The sequence below is a fragment of the Artemia sp. Qi Xiang Cuo genome, chromosome 15 (genome assembly GCF_049724085.1).
Source record: "Artemia sp. Qi Xiang Cuo chromosome 15, ASM4972408v1, whole genome shotgun sequence".
NCBI lineage: Eukaryota > Metazoa > Arthropoda > Branchiopoda > Anostraca > Artemiidae > Artemia > Artemia sp. Qi Xiang Cuo.
In genome coordinates, this window is record NC_142808.1 from 18,443,551 (window position 1) to 18,456,924 (window position 13,374).

Sequence of the window (13,374 nt, forward strand, 5' to 3'; positions counted from 1 at the left end):
TACCATAAAACTGTTCCCCTTCCCTGTTCAGAATAAATTCAGTCGTATATTGAATTATGACCCATAACCATGAATAGGCCTACCCTAATTTTCTAAATTCCCAGAAGAACTTCAGATTTTCCTTGACAGGCCTTTTCCTGGCAGCTCTCACTTTCAATATCTCATTTTTTACAGTGTGTAATGTTTGATATCTTAATACCAGTTTCGAGTCCTAGTAAATGGTCTTTATACTAAGTTGTTTTTGGACTTACTGACTGTTCTTTCATTTCTTTTTTCTTTTTTTTTAGGATGGAAAGGATAATATCAAAGGATAAAAGTTTCTGTTTCTAACAACTCATTGATCAAATTTACATATTATTGACCCCTCCCCCTCTAATTTGCTATTAGACAGGGGGAAACTGTCCCAGTACTTGTCTATTATATAAAACACACTCGAGAACTGAAGTTCGGCCTCCCAGAATGCTCTCAGAAAGATATGATGAAAATATAGTACTTTGTTAGCAAAATTGTGAAGGTCGCTTGAGCGCCTCTAACCAAAAAGTAGAGATAATGTGGGGTTCCGCAAAGTGGAGAAACAATCGGCACCAAGGTACATCCCGCCCTCATTTAGCCTACATTCATCCTTTGTAGAGTACATGTGGCAGGAGGCGGGAGGCAGTAAAGGCAGAAGGCCGACTTCGTTTTGATGTGAATCTTGAGAATATTTCAGCATTCTGAGAGCATATTTCCAAGTTGTAGTTTTCATAATTTTGCCAACAAAGTATTCTATTTTCATTTTTTTTATTTTTTTTTATTAGCATAAACCAAACTTTACTTCTCGAGTGTGTTTTATATAATAGATAACGCTAATAAAGTATTCTATTTTCATCATTTTTTTTCATTAGCATAAGTCACACTTTGCTTCTCGAGTGTTTTTTATATAATAGATAAGTACCACTGTCCCTTCCAGACCTTGGTTTACACCCCCCCCCCGACCCCAATTTGCATCGAGTGTGTTTTATATAATAGATAATGCTAATAAAGTATTCTATTTTCATCATATTTTCTTCATTAGCATAAACCAAACTTCACTTCTCGAGTATCTTTATATAATAGACAAGTACCACTGTCCCTTCCAGACCTCAGTTCGCCATCCCCCCCCCCCGATCCCAGTTCACCCCCTCAGCTGGAATTTAGTTTCTCTAAAATTCTTGTTAAAACTAAGATAAGGCTGCATAATTCAAGTATCCACAGAAACGGGTCAGTTTTCTTTAGTATATCTTTATCTTTATGGTACTCTGTGGCTCATTTTTCAGTTTTCACTGTCATTTTCACTTGATTTGGGAAAATTGGCTCCAACTTGTCCCAACCCCTCAGGATTATGACAAAATTACGACACTGGGTGCTTCCTAGAAAACTCTATAAAGTATAAAACTAATTCCTGACAGATATGTAAATTAGTTTTGTTTATAACTCATAATTTCAAATAATCACGTTTTATACATGGTTTTTGACTGAAAAGTTGATTTTCAGGTGAAATTTTAAGTAAGAGAATTGGATATTTGCCGCAATGGAAGCTGTAAAACAAACTGAACCCTCGGGTATACCACCACGTGGCTATCATACTGAAGGTGTCCATCAACGAAATGCCACGGGATATTCCTCTCTAGATTCTGCGTTATCTGATAAACTGCCACAGCCTTCCGCCCGTATACATGAAAAAGTCAGAATTGACGAAGCTAAGCTTGACGAGCTTGACACTTTACCGTACACTGCGTAAGTTTATTATTATTCAGCTTATTTCCTAAGCAGATGCAGAATTCCATAAGGGTTCTTGGAAAGACAAAATTTATTCATAAACGGTTTGTATAAGCTGAAAAGCAAACCTCTCATTTTGTGTTTATTTTAGAATGTAAACCAATTATCGTTTATGCCTAATTCACACGAATGGGGAAACCATTGGTTTTCATAAAGACCCTTCGTTTTTCCGGGGCTTGACATACGTAGCTCTTTTCAGGCAACGGTCTCAGCAGCTCAGTGGACAAACGATAGTAGTACAAAAAAGTGCCCTTTGCACAAGATTTTCAAAACTAAACATCATGAACGCCATGAGGCAACATCGGGTTATCGATAGGTTGCAAGATTGATCTCGACTTATTGTTTAGTTATTTTATTATGATTGTTATTAAGTTTTTTTTATTATTAAGATTTTTGTTATGTTTAAGGTTTTATTTCATTGAAAAATAATTCAATTTTAAATTCTTTCATTATTAATTTGCGATTAGGGCACCGAAAAAGTTACATATGTCAATCTCTTTAGGTACGAGGTGATATCTGCCTTGACTGTTGTCAGAGGCAACGCTATACCGTTGCCTATAGTAAAGGCCATACGGCTCCAATGTTTTATCATTATTTGTTATTTTTTTCCCAGAGGCACTTAATATGGAAGGGGTCATCGGAGAAACTTCAAAAGGGACTCATTCGATAGAAAATCGAGAGTTCTAGTGCCCTTTTTAAGGGTCAAAAGTGATTGGAAGGCATTTAACACCCCTTCCACGCCCACCAGTTCCCCAAACACATCCAATCAAAATTTTGAGATAGCCATTTTGTTCAGCGTAGTTGATTTTCAGATAGAAATTATGTTTTTGAGGAGGACACTCCCTCACAGCCCTCAGGACAAGGGTTGTAAGTTATGCCCTGGGGCATATAAGGTTTTTTTTTTACAGAAAGCTTTGTCGTAGAAACTTCAAAAAGGGCTCATTCAATTGGAAATTCAAAAGGCTAGTGCTCTTTTTAATAGTCAAAAGTGTTTGGAGGGCAACTAACCCTCCTCTCACGCCTACCTTTTCCTCAAACACATCCAATCAAAATTTTGAGATAGCTGTTTTATTCAACGTAGTTGAAAATTCAGGAAATTAGGTTTTTGAGGATAACCCCCCCCCCACATCCCTCAGAGCAAGGGTTGTAAGTTATGCCCTGGGGGCATATAAGGCTCTTATAGAAAGCGTTGTCGTAGAAACTTCCGAAAGGGCTCCTTTGATTGGAAACTGAAATGGCTAGTTCCCTTTCTTATAGTCGAAAGTTATTAGAAGGCAACTAACACCCCTTCCACGACCACCATTTGCCCAAACACATCCAATCAAAATTTTGATATAGCCATTTTATTCAACGTAGTTGAAAGTTCTGGAAATTATATGTTTGAGCTGGACACTCCTACCACAGTCTTCAGGGCAAGGGTTATAGGCCATGTCCTGGCGGCATATATGGTTCTTATGGAAGGAATACTTATATAAACTTCAGGGAGGGCTCATTTGATTAGAAATTGAAAGTTCTAGTTCACGTTTTAAGCGCCAAAAGATATCGGAGGGTAACCAGCTCCCCCCCCCCCAAGCCCTTCTCTCCCAAATGTATTAGATTAAAATTTTGAGATAGCTAATTTGTTAAAATTAGTTCAAAGAGCATATAACAAAAGGTCTGGTGTCGGCAAACCCCCCCCCCCAAGGCCCGGGGCAGACGTTGTAAGTTATGCCCTGGGGGCATATATGGGTCTAATGGAAGGGATGTTCGTATTAACTTCAAGGAGAGCCCATTTAATTGGAAATTGAAAGTTCTAGTTCACTTTTTCAGAGTCAAAAGAGGTTAGAGGGCAATTAGCCCCACCACGCCCCTTTTTCTCCAAATGCATCCAATAAAAAATTTGAGATAGCCATTAAGTTAAAAATTGCCCACAAGTCAGATAAAAAAAGCTCAGGTGTCGTCGCAACCCCCCAGGGCTGGGAGCAGGCGTTGTAAGTTATTCCCTGGGGCATAAACGGTTCTTAATAAAGGGATGCTCGTATAAAATTCAGAGAGGGCTCATTTGATTGAAAATTGAAAGTCCGAGCTCACTTTTTAATAGTCAAAAGAGATCCGAGGGTAGCTAGCCCCCCCCATGCGCCTTCTTTTTCCAAACCCATCTGATGAAAATTTTGAGATAGACGTTTTGTTAAAAATAGTTCAAAGGTCAGATAAGAAAAACTCCGGTGTCAATACAACCCCCCAGGGCCCCGGGGAAGGCGTTCTAAGTTATGCCCTAAGGGCAAGAGCAGATCCAGGATTTTTGTTCGGGGGGGGGGGGTTACCCGATTTTTTCCCGTGGACTTTGTCTAACATCCCGTGGTTTTGTCTTTACACGTATTTTTTTAGACTAATTTTCGACTCGGTCAGAAATTTCGGGGGGGGGGTTCAAACCGGGTAGCCACCTTGGATTTGGCCTTGCCTAAGGGCATGTATGGTTCTTATGAAAGGGATACTCGTATAAACTTCATAGAGGATTGATTTGATTAGAAATTGAAAGTTCTAGTTCACTTTTTAAGAGTCAACAGAGTTAAGGGCAACTAGCCTTTTTTTCCCGAACTCATCTGCTACAAATTTTGAGAAAGCCAGTTTTTGGAAATTGTTCAAAAATTAGATAAAAAAAACCCACACGGCCTGGGGGATAGGCGGTGTAAGTGTTGTCCTGGGGACGAATATGGTTCTTATGAAAGGGATGCTCGGTTAAACTTCAGAGAAGGCTCATTTGGTTGGAAATTATAAGTTCTAGTTAAATTTTTTAAGAGTCGAAAGATATCCAAAGGCTACTAGCCCCCCCCCCCACACACCCTTTTTCCCCCGAGCCCATCCAATGAAATTTTTATAATAGCCATTTCATTAAAAATAGGTCAAAGGTCAGTTAAGAAAAATTCCTGTGTCGACGCAACCCCCCAGGGCCTGGAGGCAGGCGTTATGAGTAATGCTCTAGGGGTATATACAGTTCTTATGGAAGGAATCCTTGTATAAACTTCGGAGAGGGCTTATTTGATGGAAATTGAAACTTCTTCTTCACTTTTTAAGAGTTAAAAGAGATCGGAGGGCAACTAGCCCCCCCCCCCTTCACGTCCTAAATTCATAAGATAAAAATTTTGAGATAGACATTTTGTTAAAACTTGTTCAAAGTTCAGATAAAAAAAAATCCTGTGTCGACACAGCCCCCTAGGACTCGGGGGGATGCTTTGTAAGTTGTGCCCAGGGGGCATATATGGTGATTATGGAAGGGATTCTCGTATAAACTTCATATAGGGCTCATTTGATTGGAAATGGAAAGTTGTAATTCACTTTTTAAGAGTCAAAAGTGATTGGAGGGCAGCTAGCCTCCCCCCGCACTCCATTTATTTTTTCCCAGAGTTCTTCATATAGAAGGGGTCGTCGTATAAACTTCACGAAGGGGGCTCGTTACCCGATTTTTCCCCCGTGGACTTTTTCTAATATCCCTTGGCTTTGTCTTTACAGGTATTTTTTATACTAATTTTCGACTCGGTCAAAAATTTCGGGGGGGGGAGGTTCAAAATGGGTAGTCCCCCCCCGGGATACGGCCTTGCCAAAGGGCATGTAGGGTTCTTATGAAAGGGATACTCGTATAAAATTAATAGAGGATTAATTTGATTAGAAATTGAAAGTTCTAGTTCACTTTTTAAGAGGCAACAGACTTAAGGGCAACTAGCCTTTTTTTCCCTAACTCATCTGGTACAAATTTTGAGAAAGCCAGTTTTTGGAAATTGTTCAAAAATTAGATAAAAAAAACTCCCCTCACGGCCCGGGGGATAGGCGTTGTAAGTGTTGTCCTGGGGACGAATATGGTTCTTATGAAAGGGATGCTCGGTTAAACTTCAGAGAGGGCTCATTTGGTTGGAAATTATAAGTTTCAATTTTTTAAGAGTCGAAAGATATCCAAAGGCTACTAGCCCTCCCCCACACACCCTTTTTCCCCCGAGCCCATCCGATGAAACTTTTATAATAGCCATTTCATTCAAAATAAGGTCAGATAAGAAAAATTCTTGTGTCGACGCAACCCCCCAGGGCCTGGAGGCAGGCGTTATGAGTAATGCTCTAGGGGTATATACAATTCTTATGGAAGGAATCCTTGTATAAACTTCGGAGAGGACTTATTTGATTGGAAATTGAAAGTTCTTGTTCACTTTTTATGAGTCAAAAGAGATCGGAAGGCAACTAGCCCCCCCCCCCTTCACGCCCTAACTGCATCAGATTAAATTTTTGAGATGGACATTTTGTTAAAAATAGTTCATAGTTCCGATAACAAACTGCGGTGTCGACACAGCCCCCCAGGGCCCGGGGGTAGGCTTTGTAAGTTATGCCCTGGGGGCATATATGGTGATTATAGAAGGGACTCTCGTATAAACTTCATATAGGGCTCATTTGATTGGAAATTGAAAGTTGTAATTCACTTTTTAAGAGTCAAAAGTGATTGAAGGGCAGCTAGCCTCCCCCGCACTCCATTTTTTTTTTTTACAGAGTTCGTCATATAGAAGGGGTCGTCGTATAAACTTCAAAGGGGGCTCGTTCGATTGGAAATCGCGAGTTCTAGTGCCCTTTTAAGAGTCAAAAGTTATCGGAGGGCAACTAACCCCCCAAGCCCTTTTTTCCCAAATATATCTAATAAAAAATTTGAGGTAGCCATTTTGTTAAGAGTATTTCAAAGATCATATAACAAAACTCCTTTGCGTATGGCAATTTCGTTAAAATAGTTCAAAGGTCAGATAAGAAAAACTCCTGTGTTGACACAACGTTCCCCCCCCCCCCAGAGCCCGGGCAGGCGTTGTAAGTAATACTCTGGGAGCATATATGGTTCTTATGGTAGGTATGCTCGTATAAACTTCGGAGAGGGCTCATATGATTAGAAATTGAAAGTTCTCGTTCACTTTTTAAGAGTCAAAAGAGATCGGAGGGCAACTAGCTCCCCTCTCCACGCCCTTTTTCCTCAAACCCATCCGATAAGAACTTTTGAGAGAACCATTTTTTCAAAATAGTTCAAAGGTCAGACAACAAAACTCCTGATTCAATACAACCCCCCAGGTCCCGGGGGGGCAGGCATTGTAAGCTATGTCCTGGAGCCGTATGTGGTTCTTCTGAAAGGGTTGCTCGTATAAACTTCAGAGAGGGTTCACTTGGATGGAAATTAAAAGTTGTGGTTCATTTTCTCAGAGTGAAAAAAGATCGGAGGGCAACTAGCCCTTCCCGCCCTCCACGCCTTTGAGTTTATCGGATGGATAAATCCATCCGATAAAATTTTGAGGTGACTATTTTGTTTAAAATAGTTCAACCATCATATATAAAAACTCTGTGGTCGACACAACCACCCAGGACCCAGGGATAGGCGTTGTAGGTTATGCTCTCAGGATATGTATGGTTCTTATAGAAGGGATGCTAATATAAACTTTAGAGAGGGATCATTTGATTGAAAATAGAAAGTTCTAGTTTACTTTTAAAGATTCAAAAGAGACTGAAGGTTAAATAGCCCCCCCCCCATCCAACTTTTCCCCAAACCCATCCGATAACAATTTTTAGATAACCATTTTGTTAGATAACCATTTTGTCAAAGACCAGATAAAAAAAAGTCTGAGGTTGACACAAACCCATTTTTTCACTTTGATATTGTTACTTTGACACCAGTTTTGATACTTTGATAAACATTTGATTTTTTTTAAAGTTTGATTTTGAAATAAAGAATTTTTAAAAACTTGAAATTTTTTGCGATCAAAAACGAACAAAAATAAATTAAAACTAAATTTTCCGAAAAATAAGATTTTCAAAGAAAATTAAGGGCCATTTTAAACTTAAGCTCAGCAGTTACAAATACCTGTCAAAATTCAAACTCAAAACGACCAGAAATTACTATTAAACAATAAATGAAACCCAAAACGAACAGAAATTAAATAAACAATCATAGGAAAAAACATACAACAAGTAATAATATAAATGAATAAATAGATCTTAAAGCGAGTAATGCTTAGATTGAATATGAAAATCAAGCTTAAAACGAAAAAAAAATGTTTTATTGAAGCATAAATGAAACTTAAAACGAACAGAAGTTAAATAGACAATCAATGCAAACAAACATATAATAGATATTAATGTAAATTATTAAACAAATCTTAAAACGAGTTAAACTAAAATTAAATATGCAAAACAGGCTTGGAACGAACAAAAATTACTACAAGTAAGAGTTTTGATATCACCTCCTTTTTTACTGCAGAAGCCGACAACCTACTGCGTCATTAGTGGTGTACTGAAAACTATATGCGTCTTGAACAGTCTTGGAAAACATAAACAACATCGACTTGAATATTTGGTGTATAATAATATTAAATTTTGAAATATCGAGCCGCTCAGGAATTTATTTCTCTATAATTTTATTTTTATTTTCAATGCTCCAAGAACTTTGAAAGAATACATTTGAAACGTAATTTGTATTACTCTAAGTATATGTAAGACAGTAGGCTTTTTATTTTAATTTACAGTTAGGGAAAGGGGCAGTATCCAAACACTTGTTTCTAGGAAAACTATATTTGTCTTGAGCAACTTTAAAAAGAGCTAATAAATTAAACTGAATATTTGATGCATAATGATATTAAGTGCTGAAAGCTCATCAGTTCAAAATGTTACTATAATTTTAAATATTTATCTTAAATTTTGTTATGACAGCAGTTAAAAATTGCTCAAAAGTCAGATAACAAAGAAATCCGGTGTCGACATAACCCCCCAGGGGCCGGGGGCAGGCTTTGTAAGTTATGCCCTGGGGGCATATATGGTTGTTATGGAAGGGATGCTCGTATAAACTTCATATAGGGTTCATTTGATTTTAATTGGAAGTTGTAATTTACTTTTTAAGAGTCAAAAGTAATTGGATAGCCTCCCCCTACGCTCCATTCATTTTTTTTCCAAGAGGCACTTATTATAGAAGAGGTTGTCGTATAAACTTCAAAGGGAGGTTCATTCGATTGGAAATCAAGAGTTCTAGTGCTCTTTTTAAGAGTCAAAAGTGATCGGAGGGCAACTAGCCCTCCCCCTCCACAAGCCCTTTTTTCCCAAATACATCTGATAAAAAATTTGAGGTAGCCATTTTGTTAAAAATATTTGAACGATCGTATAACAAAAACTCCATTACGTATGGCCATTTCATTAAAAATAGTTCAAATTTCAGATAAGAAAAAATCCTGTGTCGACACACACCCCCTCCCCCCAGGGCCCGGGGCAGGCGTTGTAAGTATTGCTCTGGGAGCATATATGGTTTTTATGGAAGGTAGAGGGCTCACATGATTGGAAATTGTAAGTTCTCGTTCACTTTTTAAGAGTCAAAAGAGATCAGAGGACAACTAGCCCCCCCCCTCTCTACGCCCTATTTTCCTCAAACCCATCCGATAAGAAATTTGAGAGAACCATCTTTTGAAAATAGTTCAAAGGTCAGATAACAAAAACTCCGGTGTCGACACAGCCCCTCAGGGCCCGGGGAGCAGGCATTGTAAGCTATGTCCTGGGGCTGTATGTGGTTCTTATGAAAGGGATGCTCGTATAACTCTCAGAGGGGGTTCACTTGGATGGAAATTGAAAGTCGTAGTTCATTTTCTCAGAGTGAAAAAGATCTGAGGGCAACTAGCCCCTCTCGCCCTCCACGCCTTTGGGTGTTTTGGATGGATAAACCCATCCGATAAAAATTTGAGGTGACCATTTTGTTGAAAATAGTTCACTCATCAGATATTAAAACTCCGGGGTCGACACAACCCCCAGGGTCCAGGGACAGGTGTTGTAAGTTATAATCTGGGGGTGAATAAGGTTCTTATAGAATGGATGCTCATATAAACTTCAGATATGGCTCATTTAATTGAAAATAGAAAGTCCTAGTTCACTTTCAAAGATTCAAAAGAGACCGAAGGTTAATTAGCCCCCCCCCCACGCCTTTTTTCCTCAAACCCATCCGATAACAATTTTTAAATAGCCATTTTGTTAAAAACAGTTCAATCATCAGATAATAAAAACTCCGAGGTTGACACAAACCCATTTTTCACTTTGATATTGTTACTTTAATACCAATTTTGATACTTTGATGAACATTTGATTTTTTGTATTTAAAAGTTTGATTTTGAAATGAGGAATTTTCAAAAACTTGAAACTCTTTGCAATCAAAAACGAACACAAATTAATTAAAAAAAAAACTTTCAGAAAATTAAGTTTTTCAAAGAAAATTAAAGGTCATTTTAAACTTAAGCCCCTCAGATAAAATTACCTGTTAAAATTCAAACTCAAAACGACCAGAAATTACTATTAAAGAATAAATTAAACCCAAAACGAATAGAAATTAAATAAACTATCATAGCAAAAACCATACAGCAAGTAATAATACAAATGAATAAATAGATCTTAAAGCGAGTAATGGTTAGATTGACCATGAAAATAAAGCTTAAAACGAAGAAAAATATTTTCCTATTGAAGTATAAATGAAACTTAAAACAAACAGAAATTAAATAAATAATCAATGCAAACAAACATACAATAGATATTAATGTAAATTAATAAATAAATCTTAAAACGAGTGAAACCTAAATTGAATATGCAAATCAAGCTTGAAATGAAAAAAATGACTACACACAAGAGTTTGGGTATCACCTCCTTTTCTCACTGTAATTAAATAAAAAAAACAAGTTTTTTTTAACTGAAAGTAAGGAACGACTTTAAAACTTAAAACGAACAGAAATTATTCCGTATACTAAAGGGGCTGTCCCCTCCTCAGCGCCTCACTCTTTACGCTTAAGTTTTTTATTGTTTAAAAAAAATAAGTGTTGTGAGAAAGTAAAACTTTAGCATAAAGAGCGAGGCGTTGAGGAGGGGATTGCACCTTTCATATACGGAATAATTTCTGTTCGTTTTATGTTTTAAAATCGTTCCTTACTTTCAGTTAAAAAAACTTGTTTTTTTATTTAATTTTTGAACGTTTTTGAATTAATGCAGGTTTTGATTTTGGCTCACCGTACATGAATAGTTAAAACAAAATTTGTATATTAATTTTACTTTTTTTGGTTAAATGGTTTTTTAGAAACTTGTTTAGTTTTATTTACGAAAGTTTTTATTAGTAATAAATATACGTAACTTACGAATTAACTTATGTAACGAACTTCTATATTCATATATTTTTAATACGTATATAAGGGGGCTCGCCCCCTAGTCAGTACCTCGCTCTTTAAGCTAAAGTTCGAATTTTGTTCCAATTCTTTAAAAATGACCCCTTAATCACAAAGGCCGTTATTTAGAATAAATAGCTCTAATGAAAAAAACATCTTTGGCTTAAAGAGCGAGGTATTGACTAGAGGGTGAACCCAATCATACACGTAATATTTGCTGTTCGTTTTAAGTTTTGATGTTACTCCTTATTTTCAGTTGGAAAACTTGTTTTTTTATATTTAATTTCTGATCTTTTTTTAAATAATGCTGTGAGATCCGGCAACCCCTTCATAGCAATGTCCCTTTCCCCATGAAAACTTCCTTCCTGAAAAGATCCTCCGAAATAACCCCCGACCCATCCAGCCCCCTACTACCATAAAAAATTCCCCCTGAAAACGTCTGTATACTTCCTAATAACCAATACTATATGTTAACATTGCGTAAAGTTCATAACTTTCAGCCCTCCCCCCGGGGACTTCGGGGGATTAAGTCATCCTAAAGGACATACTGATCATATTTTCAACCATGCTGAACAAAATGGCTATCTCAAAATTTTGATCAGGTGACTTTGGGAAAAAAAATGAGCATGGGAGGGGGCCTAGTCGCCCTCCATTTTTTTGGTCACTTAAAAAGAGCACTAGAAATTTTAATTTCCGTTCCAATGAGCCCTCTCCCGAAGTTCTAGGCCCTCTGTGTCGATACAATCAGCCCTGGGAAAAAACAACAAAATCAAACAAATAAACACGCATCCGTAATCTTTCTTCTGGCAAAAAGTAAAAAATTCCACATTTTGCAGATAGAAGCTTGAAACCTCTACAGTAGGATTGTATGATACGCTGAATATGATGGTGTGTTTTTCATTAAGATTCTATAACTTTTAAGGGGTATTTCCCCCCTTTTTGAAAATCAGCCAAATTTTCTCAGGCCCGTAACTTTTGATGGGTAGGACTAAACTTGATGAAAGTTATATATTTGAATTCAGCATTGAAATGTGATTCTTGTGATATATCTGTTGGTATCAAAACTAGAGTTTCGGTTACCATTGAGCCGGGTCGCTCCTTACTTACAGTTCGTTATCACGAACTGTTTGATTGAATCCCATTAAGTTGATCCATAGAATGTAAAGTTTGAAACGAGAAATGATCTTTCGGTTATGTATCATCTTGTAAATATAATAAGAATTTAAAGTATATAAACTAACCTCTTCGTAGGTGATGGAGAGAGATGATGGATATTAATTCGTAACCTGGGGGATGGAAAAGTTTCAATGTTAGATTTTAAAACTTCTCTAAAACTTCTCTAAGAGTATTCACGGTGATCCTTCGAATTTGCAATTTGGCTCGTATATACGAGTCTAACTGCCAGAGGTACGATTCTCTTTAGCTCTTCGTTTTTATTGGAATAATTTTCAGCGTCCTTTCTTTGTATTTTCCAGAGGTGTACTCTGCAGTGTTATAGCTGCATTCTTCCTTTTTGGCCTGGTCGGAGTTGCCATAAAAGAGGCAAGACAAAGAAAGCAAGAAGAGCATAAAGGAACAACTACAGCTGTTTCTATTGGTTCCTCAAAAATTTTTACTAGACCAGCGGGTTTTGACGTTGATCAGCTAGGGAAGAGGAAATATGACAATGCACTTTGTGAAGCAGTAAGTTATAAATCAAAATTTTTTTTTTTGTAATATTAAGGTACTGGTTTCCAGTTTAGGCTAATTTTTACCAATTACGCTCGTAAAATTCTGGTTTGGATGCCACATTTTTTTTGGAAGTCTTGCTCAATCTCGTGGCCGAGATTGTAAAAGCATGATATAAGGTTTTGGCCAGAAGGGTCTTAAAAAGCCGAGCTTTAAAAAACTGGCTGATCTGGCACCAATATATCACCACTGTCCCTCTTAAAGGCCGTATCTGCAGTTTAGCGCTACTGAGATAGCTACCAAAAACCGTTGACTAAGCTGTTCTCAGAGTGAAGATCTGTAGTGTAGGGCAATGTATGTTCTTAACACATTGATGCTCCAGATCTATATTGTCCTTGTGGCGATCCTTTTGAAAATAGCCTAGCAAACTGTTACTAGAAATTATTTTAGAAATGTGAAGATGCGACCTTTCCACTGACGATATTCGGGTCAACTGGATGGACTGACATTAGAAATAACTTTATCATTTTAATCAGTTGGATTAGCCCATGTACATTAGTGCATATTCTTTTGAAGGTGGAAGCTAGTCAAAAGAGCAAGCAAAAAGGAGATATAAAAGTTGAGGAGTTTGCCAGTTTTCGTGGTTAAGGAAAAATTATATCCAAGTTGATCTATAAAGCCAATACATCCCCAGAGCACTTTTTCAAACAGTTCGTGGTAACGAACTATAAGTAAGGAG

The 13,374-nt window shown here is 37.3% G+C and overlaps 1 protein-coding gene across 2 annotated transcripts in view; it reads left to right on the plus strand.

Moving 5' to 3' along the window:
* Window positions 1-13,374, plus strand: part of LOC148943410 (uncharacterized) — a 57,832-nt gene that overhangs the window by 9,695 nt on the left and 34,763 nt on the right. For both annotated transcript variants that reach the window (XM_089101455.1, XM_089101454.1), the window contains exons 2-3: window positions 1,513-1,755; window positions 12,443-12,650. In XM_089101455.1, coding sequence (XP_088957581.1) covers window positions 1,550-1,755; window positions 12,443-12,650 — 414 coding nt within the window. In that variant the 5' untranslated portion in view covers window positions 1,513-1,549. The remainder of the gene's footprint in view (window positions 1-1,512; window positions 1,756-12,442; window positions 12,651-13,374) is intronic.